The 22057-nt window shown below is 52.7% G+C and overlaps 1 protein-coding gene across 1 annotated transcript in view; it reads right to left on the bottom strand.

Moving 5' to 3' along the window:
• QSOX1 (quiescin Q6 sulfhydryl oxidase 1) overlaps positions 1-22057 on the bottom strand; it is a 38283-nt gene that overhangs the window by 6945 nt on the left and 9281 nt on the right. The window contains exons 3-10 of the mRNA XM_004688141.2: positions 14587-14632; positions 14026-14128; positions 11637-11727; positions 9509-9654; positions 7827-7961; positions 6103-6232; positions 2874-2996; positions 1732-1879 (exon numbers count right to left, since the gene is read on the bottom strand). Coding sequence (XP_004688198.1) covers positions 1732-1879; positions 2874-2996; positions 6103-6232; positions 7827-7961; positions 9509-9654; positions 11637-11727; positions 14026-14128; positions 14587-14632 — 922 coding nt within the window. The remainder of the gene's footprint in view (positions 1-1731; positions 1880-2873; positions 2997-6102; positions 6233-7826; positions 7962-9508; positions 9655-11636; positions 11728-14025; positions 14129-14586; positions 14633-22057) is intronic.

The following is a 22057-nucleotide window of genomic DNA, read 5'->3' as shown; positions in this document are numbered from 1 at the left end:
TCTATATGAATAAATAAATAAATCGTTAAAAAAAATGAGCTCACTGGAGTGGGTCCTCAGCCACTGTGACCGGTGTCCTCATAAGACTTTAGTCACAGACACACAGCATGAAGGCCACATGGAGACACGGGAGCAGGTCACAAACCAGGGAAAGGACTCAGCAGAGACCAACCTTGCCAAAGCTTTGTTCTCGGACTTTCCAAACTGCAAGAAAATTAATTCCTGCTGTGTAGGCCAGTAGGGTTTGTTGTGGTGGCCCCAGCAAATCCATGCATCCTGGAAGGTTCTTTTCTTAGGTGTCCATGCTGCTTCCCTCCCACCTGCCACTCAACATGTTAGAGGGGAGGATGTCCTGAAAGAACTCTGCAGAGCTTTGTGGACTCCACCCCCTACTCCAGTAAACCACAACTCTCAGCAGTACCATGGAGAGAACTGCAAGGACCCAAGGGTGGAGCTAAGCCACCTTCTGGGACCTTCTGGGAGATTTAAGGGAGCGATGTGAGACGTGGGCTCTCTCTCTGGACCATGTGGCTCTCTCTGGACCATGTGGCTCTCTGGACCGCAAGGCTGGTGGCTGTCAGTGTGTTACTGGAGTTCCAAGGCAGCAGAACTGGTAGGATGCTCTAGTTAAGTTGTATCTCTCTCTCTCTTTCTCTCTTTCCCTGGGTTGTTCCTTGTCCTTTCCCCTTTTGTAAATAAACCCATTATTGACCCTTTTTGTGTGTGCCTGCAGTACAGCTGAATTTTAAGCAGGTGAGGACCCACAGACAGGCGACCTGGTTCACACTGGGTGCCCTGTAACAGACACACTGACCCACATGGCGCCCCTCCCAGCCCGTCCCCCACACCACCGTGTCCTGTCCTCTCAGCATTGTCATGGCACCTGACGTAAGCTATCTGTGTGGTCACAGTCTGCCTCTGGAATACTGTCCCTGGAAGGCAGCGACTTCTCCTCCCAATTAGCACTGGATCTATCCCTCCAGCTGGGCTGGCCCCCTGGGGACATGCCACAGATACTGGGCCATCCCCTACCTCTGTGGTCTGCCTCGGTGGGGACGCTCCCTCCTAGCTCACTCCTATTCACCCATCCACTCTCAGCGTACCTCCGCTTGCCCTTCCTGACAGCTGCAGCTTCTCTCCCCCAGGGCTCCAGCCTGGCACACACCTCTCCACCCACCCATCCTCAGTCAGTCCTCTGAGATCATGGCCTTTGTCTTTCAGGCCAAGCAGGGGCCTGCTGCAACCCAGCTCCTCAGTGAATGAGGACTGAACCAGAGGCCCTGCTAGTCATTAGCGTGGGGGAAAGACTATGTGGGGTGCAGAAAGCATTTGCCTGGTTTGGGGGAGAGAACAAGGTAGGAAGGATAACATGTCCCCCCCCCAAAAAAAAGATTTTTCACTAGGAACCAGTAAAACCATTCAAAGTACATGAACTAGCATGTGAGCTCTGAAAAAGACACAGTTGTTTTCTTCACAGGAATATAAGGGTGGAAGCATAGATTTTTCAAAAAGACTGAAAACAAGCAAGCTGGGGGTTCTAAGCCTCAGGCCACTGAGGTCTCCTTGCCAGGCACCCCCAGGGCAGTGGTCAGGGCTGGTGGCCCCTCCAGGTCCTCCCCCTTCTGCTCTGCGGGTCTTAAGTGCCTACTGCCAATCCTGGCCTTAGGCTGGGCGCCCACAGAAGGCAGGTTGGGCTGGGTCAAGGCATGGGGTGCATGGCCCCAGACTCACCTGTCTCCCGTGAGTGGTCTACATCTTGTCGAGCCGCCTGCACAGTCAGGAAGTGGAAGAGGACCCACAGGGAGCAGGGAAAGCCCCGGAAGTGCGGCTCACTCCCCTGGCAGCCAACCCAGTTCACCTTCTTGGCAAGCACAGCACTCTGAGAGACACACAGCAGCATGAGTGGAGGAGAAAGGGCTGGGATGAAAGGCAGGAGAGAAGCTTCCAGAAGACTCAACACTTGACATGCTCAGATGAATAAGGTCCCTCTCAGCCCCTCACCTGGGGCCTGAGGGGTGGCATATCCCTCCATCAAAGGGGTGGTGGCTCTAAACCGTGGGACTCGGATGATGAGGCCACGTCCTTGTCTAGACTCTGTGTCCCCTCTGCAGAATGGGGATGATCTCTGAGTTCCCTTCTAGTTTTGACACTCTGTGAGGTTTGGGGTATCTGCAGGGCACAAAGTGGTCTTCCTTTGCAAACGCAGCAGGAGCCCAGAAAGGGACTCTGGAGAGGGCCCAGAAGCCCAACTGAGGGGGTTTGGAGGCAACAGAGAGCAGCAGTCAGACTCCCACTGCTGCTCTTTCACCATCACCTAAAGCCCCAGCCCGGCTACTGCAGGCTGTATGACCTTAGACAAAGTGGCCTCTGTATCTTTACCCAAGAATTGGGGACAACATCCCTTCCACTAGTTAGCTAGTGGGAGGAGTAAATGACTAGTCCTGGCCCTCCCTGGTGGTGCAGCAGGTTAAAGCTCAGCACTAAGAAGCTAAAGCCACTTCGCATGAGTTCGATCCCCACCCCAGAGGTGACCACATGGTGCAGCAGACCTCTCCTGACCCGCCCGCTGCTCCCTTCAGCAGTGTACTTCATCAGTCAGCCTGTTCTGCTCCCCACTCTGTCTCTGGTGAATCCTCTCATCAACATCCCCCCACCCCCACACCTCTGGCCTGTGCCCCAGTTCTGTATGCACAAATAAATAAATCTTTTTAAAAAATAAGTGACTAGTCCTAACTAATGGGAAGCCCGCAGGAGACTCTGACATCTTCCTTCCTGCAAGTTGCCAAGGAAGGCCAGCGGTCAGGGGCTAATCCCTCCCGTCCCACCACGGATACAGAGGACAGCAGGAGATCTTCAGAGCTCCCCAGACCTACCTCCTTCCTGTTGTCCAGGGCAGTTTTAAAGAACTCATAGGGAATTTTCTTTCTCTGTTGCCTCCTAAGCCAGTCATGTGTGGAGTGCAGGAAGTTCTTGACCAAGGGCTGACCAGGGAAGTACTGTGGAAGGGACAAGTGAAAGGTGGAGAGTAAAACACGATTCCCCCAGACACCCTTTCCCCGAGAGTCCCTCTAGGTGGAAGTGGGTCAGGGCACTTCCCAAGTCACCAGGAGAACATTCTGCCTAGGGCCAAGTATGGCTTCCTCCCCACCCTTGCACTGGGGCACCTGAAAACGCTGGGGGAGAGGGAGCTGTCACAGGGCTGGGTGAGGAAGGCTGCTGCTTCTGTGGCCACTGGGAGGCAGGCTGAGCATCTGAGGTCACCCAGGGCTGCTGGGTAGGCTGGCCACCCAGTCCTTGCAGAACCTCTGCCTTGGTCAGTTAGTCACCACGGGGCTAGGCGGGCAAAGGGCCTTTTCATTTGTATTCCACAGCTGCCAGGGGGCCAGGGCAGCCTGGGGGCTTATAGCCAAGATCCCCATCTTGATGGTAACTCCCAGTCCTCTCTGAGGAACATGAAAAGCTACTCTGACAATAAGTCAACTCAAATCTGATTAGTATCAGCACTTTAAAACCACAAGGACCCCAGGGAGAAGGACAGATGCGCGTGTGTGCATGTGTGTGTGTGCTTGTGTGTGTGCCCAGGCAGACACACACGGGGTGGGGGCAAGGGAAAGGGAGAGGGAAGAACACACAGCAACAGCGGGGCAGAGAAAACCACCACGGAGCAGCTTGAGGAGAGAAAAGAGCGGAAACAGGATGATCGCTGAATAGAAAAACCTGCAGACGCTTCTGTCTTGAAATATCCCCTCCTCTTATCAAAGCGTCTGGGCTGGACAGCGCCCCCCAATGGCCACGGAGCCGGTGCCTTTCAAGGTCCCTCTTCGCCTCTACCTCTCAACAAAGGCTTACGGCTTCAATTCAGCATTTCTCACTGACCTTACCTTTGCCCACCATCCTGACTTGGACCCCGCTAAGGCAGTGGTGTCATGAGAAAGGATGAATTAGGAGGCGCTGGAGGAAAGGGAGTCACCTCCGCAGGGAGTGGGGAAACCCTGGTGTCCATGCGCCACCCAGTGGCCAGTCCTGCCGGCCACTCATGGGAAGAAGCCCAGAGCAGGGAGCCCTGGGACTCAGGAGGGCAGCCAGAAGGGTCTCCATAGGACTTGTGGAGTGTGACCCCCAAGCCCACGCCCTGCCAGGGCCTACAGCTCCCCGAGGCTGAGCAGCAGAGTAAGCATTATCGCCCACCCTTTGGGCTTCTGGTGACCCCAGGCACGTAGTGGGAAGAGCATAGATGAGATACCACAGGATGCAGATCCCAGCTCGGCCACTCACCCGCTGGAGGACCTGGGACAGGGGGCTTCCCCTCCCTGAACCCGTGCTTCCTCTCTGGGCAATCGGTGGTGTTCAGGAGAAACAGCAGCAAGCTAAGAGAAAGAGCACCCTGCAGTCACAGGACATGCCCGCTGCGGCTATGCAGACGCCGCTGTAAAGTTTCCCAAGTAAGAGGCAAGCCGCAGCCCCTGCAGGCTCTGGCAGCCACTGGGTCTCTGCTCGAGCTGTCGCAGGGGCCTGAATTCCCTCTGGCTCTGTCCCAGCTCCAGCCCTGCACCCTCAGTGGCCCAGCTTCTGGCAGGGAGGGCTTCCTCACCCCAAACTCATTGCCAGCATTTGCTGAGGGCGGAAGTGCGGCAGGCACCCAAGAGGGGGTGCCCAGCTCAGGAGGTGACTGGATCTTTCTCTCACAGCAGGGCCAAACAATACCAGCTTTGATTACAGCTGAGAGGCTTGAGAAACCTGCAAAAAGCAAATGCTTTTTGATGATTCCTTCTGAGTGGCCTGGGCCTGGGGTGGGGGGGCCCTGGGGAAGCACACTGGGCTGGCTGCCTCACAGGCCAGGCAGAAGGATGGCACACACAACAGTCATGGACCTTTCCTCTCGGACTCTGGCCCAGCATCTTCAGGCTTCAGCAACTTGGGGACCAAGCAGGGTGTCCAAGGAAAGGCCATTATTATCAGAATGGGCAGAAGAACAGGGGCTCCCTCTGTGGGCCCTGTCTTGCCTTCAACTGTAACTGTGCTATGACCAGCACCTGTCACCCCACAGGGCCCTCTCAGTATAATCATGCACAGTGGTGACTACACCAGGCAGGCTGGAGAAGAGGGGAAGAAGGGCTAGATTGGCAGGCAGCTCCCAGGGAGACAAAGAACTGCCCCAGAAGGAGCCCCCGCTGCCAGCAGGCCTGTGCCCAGAAGGACGGGCTGAGAGACCTGGCACCAGGGGCTGAAGTGGCTGAGTCAGCAGTCAGGGTCTGACAGGGAGCAGAGCCCACACCTGACTCAGCAGCCCACAGCTGCTGCGGGTTTTAAGTAGGCCAGAGGGATGGAACCAGAGGGATGGATGCAGTGAGGGAGAGGAAGGCAGGTGGAGAGGGGAGAGGCAGCCATAGCTAGCTTCAGAGACAAGGAAGCAGCAAGGCAGAGGAGAGACCCAGGCACTGGAGAGAGTGGTTCCTGGGCCTGGGGTCTGAGGCCTGCAGCCAGCCACGTGAGCTCTCTAAGCCTCTGAAGTTGGGGGTGGAGGTGTATGGTGGGAAATACTTGCCGCTCTGCAGAGGAAATAGGAAGATTAAATACCTCCTGATGACGTGCTCCTGGCCTCAAAAAGCAGGAGGTACACTTCACTGGGTGTACACCTCACCAGGAAGTCACAAAGGCCTTTAAAAGTGTGCTTGGGCCAGGCACCTGGGCCAATTTGGGGACAATGGGCCATGGAAAGAGGAGATGTGGAAAAGTCCCCTGTGCTGTGGTATCCATGGTATCCTGTTTTCCCCATGAATAAGAGGCCACACTTGGACCCAGAATGAAGTGGAGGACTCAGGGAGCAGGCTTCAGTCACAGAATCAGCAGGAAACAGCCTTGGGCCTTGGGGCATCTGTTCACCCCACCCCTGCACAGAGTGGGAGGAGGGGTCCCTGATAGTGGGCATATCACCGGGCAGCAGTGCTCTGTGGACAGGTATTTCTGTGGGTCCAGAAGGCCCTTCAGGCCATGAGCTGGAGGGGCCAGGCTGCCTCCTCCATGCTGGCACAGGCCTGCACAGGGATGCATGCACTGGTCCTAGATGGGCCCCATGGACAGAGGAGCCAGGGTCCTGCTCACCTGGGCCAGCACTGCCATAAACCTTTTCAGGGCCACTAGGCGCTGGCCCTCCAGGACAGAGAACTTGCCCACTTCAACCCGAAGGATGTAGTGTAGTGCAGATTCCAGGTCAGCCATGTAGATCTTGGAGCTGAGAACCCAGAGGGAGGCAGAGAAAGAAAGGGGGTTAACCACAGGGTAGGGCTGGGGAGGATCACTCTGGACTAAGGGAGGGAAGAGGAGGGCACCGCCGAAGGGCCGTGTCCTAGAAGTTAGCACCTGGCTCTGCCAGCAGCGAGCTGTGTGATAGTGGGTCAGTTACTTAACTTCTCTGAACCTCATCTATAAAATGGGGGTAAACAAATTACCCACAAGTAGGTTAAATAAAAGCACAAAGATAAATCTCTCAGCAACTCCCAGCATAGAGTAAGGGGGGTCCCCTGCAGGCTCAGAGCCAGCCCCTCCCAGGGCTCTCTAAAGGTGACTTAATCAGGACACTGGGACAGGGCCCGGCTTCATCTGCTCTGAGCAAAGACCATTTGGGGCAAACAGACTAACAGGCACTCCCACTCAATATGGCTCTGGGAAAGTCTTTCAAAGACCAAGTGTTTGGCTTTTGCCCAAGGCTGGGCACAGGGAAGGGGCAGGACAGGAAGTGGTGCTTATATTTACTTATCTATTTATATCCTGGAAGCTGCCAGACCTGAGCTGCAGGTCAGGTCCCATCCCACATTGCCCTGGGGGAAGGATGTGGCTCCAGGCTCAGGAGGGTCTGGGCTTGGGGTGCTGGCTTCTCTCCCCTCTGCCTCTCCATAGGCCTGAGGCCAGACTTCACCTCTGCAGTGAGTTGGGACTGGAAGCTTGGGGAACTCAATCTACATCGCTGGACCTAATGAAGTAAATGAACTATGGCTCTGCTCCCCAACCCCATCTCTGAAGTACGGAGCCAACAGGTCAGCTGATGGTGAGCACTGTGACCACCTGTGCTTTATCCTCACGTCAAGTCCCCTTTCTGGGCTCCACTTGGTCTTTGGGCCTCAGTTTACCTCTCTATTCTTGTGTCCTAGAAGTTAGCACTCGGCTCTGCCAGTAGTGATCTGTGTGACAGTAGGTAAATAACTTCTTTGAACCTCATCTATAAAATGGGGATAAGAAAATTCTCTCAAGTAGACTGCTGAGAAGGTTAAATAAAAGCGTAAATACAAATCTCTCAGCAACTCCTGGCATGCCTTGAGGAGCAGCCTCAGGACTGAAGTAGATAAGGCATGAAGGGGCCTGGCATAGAGCTTGGCACATAAAGCCAGTGTCAACTGCCGTACTTGAGTGATGAGAATAATTATAATTTGAATGATGACATGACCACTCCCATCTCTTAGTCTCTCCTTCCTCCTTCCCTGCTTTACTAAAAATTTCCCTATTAGTGCCACATGAAGTTCCTTTGTGAGGAACTAATTGCTTGTGTAGGAAGTTGGTTTCCAGCCACAGATTGAAGCTGATTCTGCTTGTTCTTGCACAGATTTCAGGCTCAGGTCTGTGAACATTAGAAAGTCTTCATTCCATTATGAAGTGGGTCCAGTCTAGTGCTCCCGGGTTGCCCAAACACAGCTACGGCTTTTCCCAGAGGTTAGGCCAGCCCGCAGAGGGTCTGGAACTAGGTTGGCACATGCTAAGCTGATGGCAAGGAACAGAGTGTGGTACGAAGGGGGCCTGCTATGAGAGAGAGACTCGCCGGAACACGGCCTTACCGGTCTGCGACTTTCCAAGCAGTGGGAGCGATGGTGTTAGGGGTGACTGGCACAGCCGCAGTCGGGGGAGTCTCCCTGGTGCCCGTGGAGTACCTCTGCAGGTACGCCGTGTAGAAGGACCTGGACTCCACCAGTCTGTGAGGAGAGAGAGCCACAGGGGCGCCGGTGAGTGGGGGACAACACTACCCCATGCTACTTCACGGCAGGAGGAGAGGCAGGTGGCTCCTCTGACAGAATGTTTACTGGGAACTACCTGAACTCCGTTCAGTCGGTCCTCATTGAGGCAAAAATAGAGCTTTTTCATTTGCTATCAAGCTGCAGAATAACTTTCTGACACCAAAGTGCCATCTAAAAAGGAGCCAGGCCCCAAATTCCTCACCCTGCTCTGAGCACCCAGACGACCAGGCAGCCCGTGGGTACAGTGCTGACTCAGCCCCGGACAGGGGGGCGTGGCCCTGCCCAGAGACCAAACGTGCAAAGGGATGGTGGGGCTCTGAGGCTAGTGGTAGCACTGCTCCCCAAGGAACTCAAGGGGCTTTGGTAGGCCATTAAAAATATATATCTGTATATATCCACAGACACACCCTTCTATAGACATTCATAGACATAGCGATGCATTTATAATTTATATAGAGAGCAACATTGTGAAACCACCCCAATTCTCAAAACCTTAAGTAATCCTTTGGCTTTCTCTCTCTTCTGATGGAACAAAGTCACAGGTAGGACATGTCCCCTGGGCAGGGACGCCTGGAAGAAAGCGCTGAAGAACAGCGGCGGTGCGACAGGCACCCAGGGGAGCTGCCATCGGGAAGCCTTGCTTTCCACTCCGCTGTCCTGGCCCAGTGTTTATCCATGAGCAGATGGCTAGGAAGCAGCATCGTCACAAACAATTTTCCCCTCCACCAACTCTGAGCAAGGAAACAATGGCTCCTCTTCTGGCACTTTCTGCCCCTCTGGTCCCCTTGAGGCCACTGTGCTCCCTCCCTCGGGAGAAGTCTCTGACAAGGCTGGCCCAGTGCTGGCTGGGGATCAGGCCCGGCAAAGGCCAGTGGCCACCTTGCCTGGCCTTGGTCGGTATGGCACTAGTGGCCCTGGGGAGTAGTTCACTGGACACTAAGACAAGCCTGGGTCTCCCCGGCCCTCGAGCTCCTGCCTGCAGGGCCGGGCTGGCATCAATCATCTGCCCAGGGAGGGCACCAAGGCACCATCTGGCGCCATTTAATGGGCCATTCAGCAGCAGGAGCCTGACAGCGGGGCTGAGGCCGGCCTGATTGTTTTCTCTTGGCATTTTGGAACTGGCTATTGTCTGGCTCCTAATGAACTTTTCTGCAATTAGAAAACCAAAGGGAGGGAGGGTCAGGCATATTTGAGCGTCTGCCAGCCCTGCAGCCTGCCAACAAGTCTGTGCTCAGAGGGGGGTGGGAATAGGGCCAGGGTTGGGGGACAGGGCTGTCGGGCCTGAGGCAGGACTCAAGCTGGGGCCCAGGGGCTGGGCTAGGTCCAGGGTCTGGCTGCAGAGGCACGGTCCCACCGGACAGACAGGCAGCTGCCTCTGCTGTGAACGGTGTGCCATGGCATCCCCAGACAGAGTCATCGGGAAAAGATCATGCCAGCCACCGTGAAAGGCAGGCAGCCTCTAGGTAGGAAAGAAGGCTGAACACACGGAGGACAGAGACACTCACACGGGGACCCGCCAGGCAGTGCCATTCCGAAACAGCAGGTAGCACGATGGAAAGTCCGTGACGCCAAACTTGCTGACCGCCTCGGCCTCTGTGTTCAGGACCCTGCGCACAGGGATGCCCTGGTACTGGGACAGATCCAGGATCACCTGCAGAGACAGCCAGACATGTGGGGGCCGTGCCACTGGCAGGGGAGCCCTGGGCAGGCACAGGCACCCCGGTGGCAGCTGAACACCATCAAGTCTCCTCCCACCAAGTTCATTTGCCCCAGAGTAACAGGGGCCAAACACGGCCGAAGTGGACGGAGCTGTGCAGATCTGATATCGCCCATCTTTTCTTTCCAATGAAAGCAATTTGTAAAAGGCATAAACGGCATAAAAGTCACAAATGAAATGGGTTTTCATTTTATGCCTATGTTTATAAGGCTTTCTGTCTATACTCCAAGTCAGAGAAGCATACTCAGACAAGATCTCATTTTTAGAAAGAAATAAGAAGGGGAAAGGTGTTAGTTAATGCTTATTGCACGTATGTTATGTGCTAGATAGATAGATAGATAGATAGATAGATAGATAGATAGATAGATAGATAGATAGATAGATAGATAGATTGCTTTGTTTAATCTTCAGAACAACACCATGAAAGAGGGACTATTATTTGGAAGGTGCCCTATGGCTGACCCCTGCCCTACCAGCCTACACCCCTCCCTGACTGTTTCTTTACTTGCAAGACTGTAGTACCAGCCACCACCAACTTAGAGGGCTGGGAAGGGGACTAAGCAGGTTACTTTTATAAAAGCATTTATAACAATGACCAGCACATAGAAGGTACATAAGAGGTGGTGGGTGTGGTGAGGTATAGACATACATCAAGGTGAGAAGCTGTGTTCCTGAAACATAGGGTATTGTAAACCAATACCAAATCAATAAAAATAACTCCTATTGTAGGTGAAGAAACTGAGGATTAGAAGCAAAAGCCTGTCCAGGCCACACAGCTAGCAAGCATCTGGGCTATAAATTCCTACTCCATCTGGCTCCAGGGCCTGGATTCCTGGCCACTGTGCCCTCCTGCTGTCTCACCATTCCTGGGGCCTCTGTATGGACCTGGAGCCCCTGTTCCTGTTACTCAGGCATTGGGGGAGCCACTAAGAAATAGCTGACCCCAGAACACTAAGCAATCACTGCTGGGTAACAGGCCTGGCCCCAGACAAACACTGGGACCTAGAAGAGCCAGGCACATCTTCAGCAAAGCCTTCTGCTCCCTCCCCACCTCCCTGGCTTCATCTCTCAGAACTGGGGGCCTGGAGACAGTGAGCTAGAAGAGTTCCAGAAGGAAAACCATTCAGAGCGAACAGTGATATTTAATTTCATCCTAACTTCTCCCACTGCCTCTTAACTTATCCCAGGCACTGTCTTGTCCCACCTTTGTGTCAGACCTTTGTGTCTGGGGGAAACACTCTGTAGCTGGATCTTTACTACCCACCCACCCTGGGCCAGCTTCTAATCTAGCCCCTTGGCATGAACTGCAGGGTTTGACTTCCCAACAACACTCTGAACAAAGGTAATGATCACGCCCTATAAGGGGGGAAATCAGTACCTTCAAGCACGGAGCATGTAAAATTCCAAGCTGCCTGGTATCTGCATCAACTGGTAAGGGAACCCCATTTCCCTGGGCGGGGGGTGGGGTGGGGGAGAGATTTCTGATGTCCCTCCCACCCCACACCTTTTACTGCGATTCTATGGGGTGTGACTGTGGGAACAAAAAAGGCTTCAGAGGCAGGGAGACTTGGTTCAAAGCCCTGTTCTACCAACTCACCAGGTGTGTTGGTCCTGGATGGGTTATTTGATCATCTTTGTTGACTGGAGATCAGTAACTATGTGTGCCAGCCTGGGAGTCCAAATTTAAGTAACCAGCTGGTGTTAACGTATTTGGTTTTGATAAGAGAGAAAAACAGGGAGGCTTTTGATGCATTCGCTCCTACACTTCACGTTTCTCCCAGCAGGGGGCAGACCAGGGCTGGGCTAAGTCCCAAGCTGAGAAATTGCAAGAAAAGGCTTGATGCCTTATGAATTCATCAGCCCCTGGGCTCTCTGGCTGGCTGTCAGCAATGTATGGGACCCCTTGGGAAGCTTACCTCTCTCCCCACATAGGAGCCTTCCTTCTCAAAGATCAGGGCCAGGTACTCTTCATTGTTTCTTGCAAAAAATCCATTAATTTCCTCCAACCTGCAAGAGACAACTCTGGCAGTATCTCTCCACAGCCAGTGGGAGTGAAGCAAAGCTGCCCTTGACCCCAGACAGCGCCACCCAGGCACTGTGAGCACAGCCACACAAACCTGCTTCCACAATAGCTTCCTGAAGTCTCCCACTGTCAGCTCTCGGGTGGGAGTAAACCAAAGCCTTAGTTAGTCACAAAGGACATCGCCTTTGTTACCTGACCCTGGTTCTCCATTTGATTCATGTTGTTGATTTGCTTCTTCATCCTCCCTCAAGAGTCAGCAGTGAGTAGAGGGGGCCTGAGAGGGGCCCAGAGGCCTGGGAGGGGTGCCTTGAGACCCCTGTCTCTTCATTCTGGGAAAGGCCCAGGCTTCTGGAATATGGTAATTACTGCTCCCCAAGAGACCCATGTTTGGAACTCATCAGAGACAAGCCTTGAGCTTCAATCAGTCACTAATGACTGGGAGACTGGCTTTTTCCTCTGCTGGAGTGAGTATAGAAAAGAAATTAGAAGGTCCTGGTTGCAGGAGACCTCGTCCAACCTTCTTATTGTAAAATGGGGAAGCAGAGACACAGAACAAAGATGAAACTGGTAGGAGAGCAAATTTTGCCATTAAATTACAAAATGTTTTAAAAACTCAGAATTTCCACCAAAATGGTGGGCTTCCTTATGCCACTGAAAATGCAACAGCAGCCACACACATGCTGAAGAGACCAGAAGCAGAGCAGACACCTGGGAAAAGAGCCTCAGCCTTTCATCCCCAACTGGGTGACCCATTTCCCTGGGCCGGATCCGGTGATGTAGCAGTGGCCACCTCCAAACAGAAGGCACCACATGAGGTCAGTGTGGGAACCCAGGCCAGTGACAGAACAAGTGAATGTTCTAGAGAAGTGGGAGGGGCCAGGATGGACCCTAGGGGGCAGGTGAAAAGAGGTATCATGGATACTGAAAGCTTCTGGGGCATCCTAAGGGGACCTCCCAGACCTTCACGAGCCCTCCCGAGGCTGGCAAAAGAGCAAGTTGTACACAGCACCCACACCTCCCAATTCATTCCCACCCTCAGACTTGGGCAAGAGGCACCCCACCTCCCACCACACATGTCTGCCTCCTTAAAGCACCTCAGAAAGATCAGGTGAGAGAGGATGGCAGGTGTATCTGACTTGTCATTTTTGTGATCCCTCCAGGTTGAAAATGCACCAGAAGGGATGAGGATGTATGTGAGGGAGAGACAAGGTCACAGAGAAGCGGAAGAAGCGGGGAACAGGGTACACATGGGCAGGAGTGTTTCTAGATATGTGGGGTCTGGTCATGGAACCCCGAACCTCACCAACTCTACACCTTGGTCCAAGGTTTCTCTCCATGAGGCCCTCCCGGAGGGTGGAGAATTAGGGAAGACGACAAAGGCATCACTGCAGAGTTGGATTCAACTCCAAGTGAACGCACCTCTCAGCAGTTAGGCCTTTTAAGAAGAACAGTGCAAAATCTTAGGGGCCTTGTCAGCACTTGCAGCCTTCACTAGGTTCTAAGGCTCTTGTCGTCCCAAATTTGTCCCTTCAGGGACAAAAAAGCCTGGAAGTGGGCTTTATCCTCTCTTGAGGCCTCACCCAGAAGGAGTGGTGGGGCTCAGTGTTTTCAGTCACTTGTTTGCTTCTGTAGAGAGTTGGGGCAAGTGTCAGTGCACCCCACTGTCCCCGTTTTCCTGGAGAGGGGCAGTTCTGGAAGCCTGCTGGCCAGGCAGGCAGAGATCACCAGCTACTGTTCCTGACCGTCTCCAGCTAGGGGATGCAGGACCTCTTCCTCCCCCACCCCGACCCTCAGCCACAGCCCCTGCTCAGAAAAATGACCACCTTCATTTCACAGGCAAAGCTCTCCTCTTCCCAGTCCCCGGCGCCACCCCTTTCTTCTAAATGGCATTTGAGGCCCTTTTTCCCTCCTGGTGCCTGCTCTCTCAGTGACCCGGACAGCCCTGGTGAGCTATTGAGACATCCCGCCGCATTCCCAAACCTCCAGAGGACAGGTTAGGAGAGGTAGCAGCAGGCACACCCTGGCGAACGCTTACCCATTTCTCCCTTCCCACCTGGTGGATGGGCCCGTGCACCCGCCAGGCAGACAGGGAAGAGGGGCCCTTCAGGCACAGCCTGGACAACCTGCTCTTCCAGAGAAGCTCTGTGCTCTGCCCCCCAGGGTGTCTGTCCCCAAAGGGACTGAATCAGCCCAGGTCCCCTGGCCTGCTGTCCCCACCGCCCCCTACCACCAGGCCTGTGATCCTGGCCTAATGGAACCCAGCCTGCCCCAGTCCCAACTACCTGGCAGGCTCCAGCGGGGGACAGGCGGGGGGCCATGTGTCAGTGTGGGTCTCCAGGGCATCAATGAGTCTCTCCCGCAGGGACTGCACATCTGCACCAGCCACTGTCAGAGGAGATGAAGCAAAGATGAGCCCAGGGCCCTGTCAGCTCCACCCACGGAGGGCCCCAGGCCTGGGCCTCCCCTGCACTAAGGAGTGGGGGTGGGGCTACTCTGCAGCCCTAAGCTACTCAAGGGGTCACAGCCCTCAGAAGACAGGAAGGACCCTCTCCCTGGGCTCCAGCGGGCACTCTGCTGATCTGCCCAGCTGGATGCCAACCCTGTTCTGACACTTGGGACTGGGAGCACGGAGACCCTTCTGCTCCCCAGGACCCTGGATGGGCTGAAGGGTGTTCAAACAAGGCTTCGTTAGCCTTGGTTTCCTGAAGACATCTTGAAGCTGGTTGGGCAGACACAATTAGGCTTTCTTTTGGGAAACACCTTGCCCTGAGACCTCTCTGGGCAATCTTCACTCCAGGAATGGAGGGAGCAGAAGACGTAGACAAGGCTCAGAGGACACCCACCTGGCAATGTTGCTCCTGAGCCATTCTTGGAAAAGGCCTTAAAGAACTGGAAGCAAACACAGAGGCGAGAGTCAGTCGCGGGTGGACATGAAGAGCACGTCACAGTGTCGGCAGATGAAGACCCAGCTGCTTACCACATGGGGTGACTTTAAGCAATGACTTTGCTTTTGTGAACCTCTGTTTCTTCACATGTGAAATGAGTACAGGGCAGTTTGTGCCCTGGGGGTACTGCTATCCAAGCCCTGACCCCAAAGCCCTGAGCTCTCAGGTAGCTGAAGCAGTTGCTTCTATGCTTGATCGAGGAGGAGTGTTTCTAGAGAGCACTGGATTCATTACATACTGTAGATTACATTTACATCATTTACAGCGAGTGATGAAGACCACTGCTGTTTTTCTTTCCAGACCAATCGAAATAGATGAAGTCACTTCATACACCCCTACCACCCGCCCTAGAAAATGTTAGCTACCCGCTGAGGCGAGCTGACCTTCTCTTCGGAGAGGGTTGGGTTTAGCAGCTGGGGTCTCTGTCCACCAGGAGCTTCCAGCCTGGCTCAACAAACACAAAGGGAGGAGTCTCCAGTCCACAACAGATAGACCAATTAGCTCATTGATTGGAACTCTCATTTGCTGGACACCTTGGTCCAGTCTGCGACTTCCTGGGTGAAAGGACAGAGAGAACCAAACTCAACTCCTCAGGCTCTTGCTCTGCCGCAGGGTGAGAGCTGCCCCTGTACCCTAGGGCTCAGGAAATGGGCAGAGCCAGGCCAACACAGAGAGACACTCAACTGTCCGAGAAGAATCTGCGCCCAGGGAAGAGACCTCCTAAGGGCCCCTAACTTCAGGGCCCATATGGCTACCTTGGGCCTCTGCCACCAATGGCCATTTGGTTTCTCCCAGGCTGACCATGCTGCGCTCAGTCCTTGCTGTATCACCTTAGGCAATCCATTACCTTCTCCAAACTTCTCACCTTTAAAATGAGGATGACACCATCTACCTCAGTGGGCAATACCTCTGAGTAGTGCAGCCCTGTGCTTGGTGCAAAAGGTAAAGAATCAGGGCCTCCCTGGTGGTGCAAGGGGTTAAGTTCATAGGAACTGCAACATGAGTTCCATCCCTGGCCAGGGAGCTGACACACATGGCGCGGCAGACCTCTCCTGACCCGCCCGCTGCTCCCCTCAGCAGTGTACTTCCATGATCTGCCTGTTCTGCTCCCCACTCTGTCTCTGGTGAATCCTCTCACCACCCTGCACCTCTGGCCTGTATCCCAGTTCTGTATGCATAAATAAATAAATCTTAAAAAAAAAAAAAGAATCAATACATACGGCCTCTGTGATCATCCTCCTCTTTCCTTGTTCCCATGTTTCAAACACTAGGAAACATGGATCAGTTTGAGTTCACTGTTCGAGCGGAACACTAAACTCTAGAAGGCACTCACCGCCCTCCCAGTGAGAATTCTGCTGTCCTTCTGCCCCCACCTGCAACATTTTCCTGCTCCCTCTGACGCCCCTGGGCCCTTCTCTCTTTAAAGTTAATATAAATTTTTATTCTCGGTAAGAGCCGTGACACATGTATTTATAACACTGTTCTTTGCAGTTACTGAAGAAATGTTTAGCCAATAAAATTATGTTATCCTAATCCTTGTAAAAATGATCACAAGTTTCCTGGATGGTGACATGAGACTGAGTAAGACAAAACATGTCCAGGCATTTAGGGATTGACATTATGTTTAAACAGAATTAAAAATGCACCTCTTTGGGATTTGATTAGCTCACGAATAACCTAGAAGATGACAGCGTAGACGCTGCACTGTTTCTAGCAGCATAAAAACACCACTGACACCACAAGGTTTCACACAGCATAGCTTTGCCTCAGCTGTACTTATAACCTTCCGTTGCTGAAAAGTAGCCAAGTGATTTTTCTTCATCAACCATCAGGTCACCCAAATCTGAAAAGGTGCCTTTATTAAAAGGGGCTGGCTCTACCATTGTCAAAAGCTGCTCCCTGAGCCTTCTGAAAGCCCCAGCACGGGCAGCCTGGGGTGCACAGGAGCCTCAGTACCAAGGACCCAGGGCTGGCAGGGGTCCAGAGCCCTCCACACCCACACCTATGGGCTAAAGGGAAGGTTTCCTACTTCCAGTCGGCTCAGCGCTGTCATTCAGAGGCTCCCCACGCACCCTGCAGAACGAAATCACCTCCTACGTGCTGGTGAACTCAGCCCCATGCTCTTTAGGCATGTTTTCTTATCAATAACCTCTCACCTTTCACCCTTCCCCTTCTCTGCCAGCTCCCCCTTTTTTTTTATTTTTATAATAGTTCATTTTTACATCCTTTTGTACATTTTTTAAAATCCCAATTGTAATTCCTGTGTGTTTCTCATCACCAAGTCACCCTATGGTGTTTCCCATCACCATAGTCCAGTGCACTTCCCTCCCCCCACCGTTTGCCAGCTCCCTTTTTAAGCCTCCAAATAGATTCAGATTCTCCTAATCTATATGTTAAAAAAAAAAAAAAAGAAAGAAAGGCCAGCAAGGGAGAACTACAAGAAAGGCCTCCTCCCTCCTCGCCACTAGCGTCCTGTTCCCAGATGGAGAAACCTCCAAGCAGTACCTGCTCTCCCCCTTTGCTTCTTTCCCTCTGTGTCCTGTGACCAGCTGGCGGGGCAGCTGCTCCCCCCCTTCGGCTGAAACTGCCCCTGAACTCTCTTTGGCTCAGCCAATGACTGTCTCAGGCCCCTGTGCTCCCTCTGTGGGAGCTGACATTATCACGCTGCTTCATCCCCTGATGCAAGACTTGTCATTTTTCTGTGCGGTGTCTTTCTGATGCTCCCCCTCACGCCTTCACATCACCTTGATGATGACCAGGCCACGACCTGTCCTAGCCTCACCTTAGCTCCGCTCCTTCCCATGACTCTGTCCTCACCATCTCCTCCCCTCAACTTCTACAGACCTTATCACTTAAACACTGGCATTTACAAAGCCCTGGGAGGCACTGTCACCAAAGAGGGGCTGACGCCGAGCCTCTGAATGAATGCATGGATAAGTGAATAAATGAACAAACAAATCTACTTCTTGTCTTCCTGGCCAATGTCATCTACTTCACTCTAAGAGGTTTGCAATCTGAATCTTCCATCTTTGGTCCTCACTGTCCTAGACTTGTTTCCTTCTGGTGCCCTCCACAGGTAATGGGGCACTCCAAACACATTCTTTAAGGTTGAGTCACCCCAACCTGTTTCTCCACCTCTGCTCCTTATCACACTCAGTGATGCTCCTCCTCCCTGTCACCCTCAGTCTGTAATCTGTCCCGAATCTCTTTGCCCCCAAACCTCCATCAACCACCCAGACTGTTGGCAAGTGCCATGACGCTGACCTTTGTGCTACCTTTCAACAGTGCTTCAGGCCTGCTTCCTCATCTGGAAGGTTCTCTCAATGACTCCCTGGAGTACTGCAGTCGTCCCAACACTGTCTCTCGCCGTGTGCTCAGATGATAGGCCTCATCTTCCCATTCTTCATCCATCCCCCTCACTACCACCTGGCTGAGTTTTCTAAAGCACAGTTTTGTCTAACAATACCACTCCTCCACAAATCTCTTCAGTGACCACCATTAGCAGTGAATAATGTCCAAACACACTGCATTTGGGATCTTCCAGGATCTGACCCCAAACTTACCTCCCATGGCCCCCCACTCTCTACACTTCAGCTAAGATGGACTTCCACCCCCCTACCTGACGAGAGGGCAGGACCAGGTTGTTGATCCCTGCAGCCCAGTATCTAGGACATAGAGGGCCTCGAGAGAGGACTCTGTGCCGTGGAACAGAGACTCTCTGTCCTTTGATCATCTCAGAGGCGCATGTGAAAACCACATTAAAATCTGGTCTGGGCACATTTTTGTCCTCTTACTATCAGGCATCCTTATTAAGCCAGCTGTTGGAGGCGTGTGCCCTACCCAAGGGAAGCCGCCACAGCTCCCTGGAAACAGGCCACTAAGACCTCAACAGTGGGGTTTCTCTGTCCAGCAGCAGCCAGCACACAAGCCTTTAGCTTCCCCAACCTTGGGGACCCCTGACAACCTCCATGTCTCTCCAAAGGCAGGAAACCAGGTGACACCAGCAGGCTTTTATTGACCTGTCAAAGAGGATCTGCTTCCCAGGCCCATGTGAGGTTGAATGGACAGCAAATATTGTACCTGCTAACATGTGCATCAGGTATGGGGGTGCGAGAAAGCCTTCTGTTTTCTCATCTAAGGGATGAGGTCAAACTGCAAAATTCTTAGAAGGGTTAGCAAAGATAATGTATTTGTCAGCACAAGAGCTAATGCAAATCATGTCCTTAATAATTCCTATTGTTATTATTTTAAAAAGAGAATAAAAGCACACTTTCTAAGGGTGACCATGACTGACTCCAAGTATTTAAAGGAAAATGATGCAGTCTCCAAATATCTAATGGTGAGCCCACTGAGAGGGGCCCATCTTTTTCCAGAGAGGCAAGTGACATCTTGGAGTCTTATCCCTCTCTAACATGTTGCCTTGTCAGAAGAGCTAAGATAATGGACACCCCCAGCCCTGAATTCAAGGTCCTGCCATTGCTGGGCTTCCCCTTGCTCAGTCAGGGCTCAGCCCTGAACACAAGTCTCAGCTCTTCCAGATGAGTCTTGTCACCACACCACACATTCCACCCACAAGCCCTCTGTTCTCACTCTTCCCTGCCTTCAGTACTATCTTCCACCCCCCCCCTTCCCTTAACTCCCAGCAGAAGTCCCCCTCCTACATGCATGAGGGAAAGGTTTGGTGAGTCCAGGTAAACTCCCCTTCACAAAGGGTGCACAGATCGCCATTGCCCATCAGCCAGCTGGTGCGTTCTGAGTGTTCTTGGGTACAGGACTTTCCTGTCTGGCATCTCTCATTTCTGGTCAGGCTGCTCCCACATGGATGAGCAGGGAGCTGTGCCATCAGCAAATAGTCATTCAATAGTTGCAGCTGGAGGGAGTCCCTCAAAGGTAGTGACCACAGAGGAGCAGCCACAAGCCCCAGGTGGTGACTAGGAGAAGCCAGCACAACGGGAAGGAAGACTAACATTTATTGAGCATGGAGGATGCCACGCAGAGCCTCAGCACTCTCACACCGGCCAACAACCTTATTAGGTAGATAAAATCAACCCATTTTTACAGACGAGGAAACTGAGGCCTGTGGCTGGGGCGTTGTGAAGTGACTTTCCAAGGCTCATACTGTAAGAATGGAGCCATGACAATTTTCTCCTCAGAATCTTGCAAAGGGAAGACGTCTGTCCTCTCCCACTGACGTCTGCTGCTCTCTGTAACCTTGGCTCCAATCCCAAAGGGATTATCTGCTGAGGGGCAAAGGCCCTCCCCCTAGAAGTTCCAACATCTGGGTCCCTGAGAATCAGCCAGAACTTGCTGGTAACTAGTCCTTCCTCCCCCACACCTTTGTTTGCTTCCAGCTGGGCAGTGCCAGTGACACAGCTGGCCCGCCCTGTGGGGCCAGGTGTTTGCTGAACAGGCTGGACTGGTGGAAGCTCACTGTTTGCTCAAGGTGACAAGGGGCAAGCACAGAGAAAAGGGGTAGTGACACATGTCACTGGGGATGGCTGGATTCTTGTGTGGACGTGTCTTCAGCACACTACACTCTCTCTTCTGACTGCTCAGCGCCCTTCCTCACAGTCTTTAAGGGTAGAGAGAACAAGGACAGGCTCTGGTCCCTAGGGGGCAGCAGACAGGGCAAGGAGGTTCTCTAATGGGCCTGCTGGCACCAGGGCAACCTCGAGGGCCTGCTCTACTTTCTAGGGAGTCACGCCAGGCTGTCCACAGCACATCAGGCTCTCAATGGGCCAAATCTCTGGAGATCTGGAGTCTCTGATTCTAGTCTTTCCCAAATACTAGAAGCAACTTAGCAGTGAAGTAGTAAAAATCCATTGAGTGAATCACAGCCCATAGCTAGTAATAAAAAACAAAACAAAACAAAAAACAGATAATAGCATATACAGCACTTAGTAAGAATAAATATTATTTTAAGAAATTTTTGTTTTAGTGATTACAGACATGAACCACTTTCTGGTCTCACTGTAAGATGTATATTCCTCACTGTAGGTGACAGAAAAATGTTTGAAAGCCTTGAACAGGGCCTTGGCCCAGACTTGTCAGTTGCTTGAAACACTTGAGTCCTATACTTGGCACTAGGGACCTCGTCTGTAGAAACTGAGCTGCAGGTTCCTTGGGAGAGGCAGGGAGGTCCCAACACTGGTCTCTAGAACTCTTAAGAAATGGACAGATAACTATGGGCCTGGTGGGTGTGGAGGCAGGGAAGGTCGAGGAGACCAGTTCAGGCCCTCCCAGCTCCCCTCCCACAGTCTGCTGGGTGGTTAAGGAGATGATTAATCACGGGAGGCATTCAGGCTGTGTGTGCTGCGTGACTTGGGTAAGCGCTGAGGAACCCTGGGTCTCCCTATGGCTGGGCCTCCTCCTTCATGCCCAGTGGGCTCTAGCCTCTCCCAAGCAGAAACAGAAAGCCCACGGATTATGCCTCAGAAAAATGCAACAGGATGTCCTGACCTGATCATGGTACCAACACCAGTCCCTTTTTAGGGGCTTGGATAGTGCCTGGACCACTCTGCCAAGGCCTCACCAGAAGAATGCCAGCCCGTAACACACTGTGTCTGCCACACTGGTTTCCTGCAGTTTCCCACTCAGGCTGCTGGGCCTGGATAGCAAAAGGGTCAGAGTGCCCATCCTCCTCTGTAGAGTGATTTCGAATAGGTTACCTATCTTGGGGCCAAGGATAGGCCAGGGAGGTCATTTACTTTAGAGATGATTGGTAAGCAGTATCTCTGTGGCCATCTCTAAGTGGAACTGTCTGTTCACACCCTTTTCTCCAGACCAGACTAGTCTCAGCTAAACCTAGAGGACTTTGAACAGCAACAGAGCATAGGAGGGTTGGTCTACCAGAGGGTGGAAACCTGGAAACCTGGCAGGATTTTGTCAGGCATGAGGAACAGACAGGTCATAGGGAGTCAAGGAAGCCAGACATTCTTGGAGGTGTCCTGGCCTTGCTCTCCACAGCGATTCTCTTGGCATCTTTTGGCTAAGATATGGCTCATGATTCTGCTTGGGACTTGAGGTCCCCACACTCAGAAATAGATATCTTATTCCAGGGACAATACTTGACCTTTAACTTTCAAAGGCATTTCCTGATTACTCTTGGCAACTACAAAAGAAATTGCTTTTCTCATTTTCTCTCTCAGATGGGAGGAAGTTAATTATGTATAGCCAGAGGTAGAGAGTAGGAGAGATTTGGATTTGGCTTCTCTCATTTGTAAGAGAACTAATTGTATTACAGCTGAGCTGAGCCCCAGGGGGGTGCTAAGTATAAGCCTACAGCCTTGCTCCTCGGCTTAGCCAGCCTCCTCCTTGAGGCACCTTGGATGTTGTTGGGATATTAAGTAAGCTGCTGATGCCCTTGGTG

This window comes from Condylura cristata, unplaced genomic scaffold, assembly GCF_000260355.1.
Source record: "Condylura cristata isolate star-nosed mole 26May11 unplaced genomic scaffold, ConCri1.0 scaffold00024, whole genome shotgun sequence".
NCBI lineage: Eukaryota > Metazoa > Chordata > Mammalia > Eulipotyphla > Talpidae > Condylura > Condylura cristata.
Note: the sequence above shows the minus strand (reverse complement) of the source record. Positions and strands in the feature narration are given on the sequence as shown.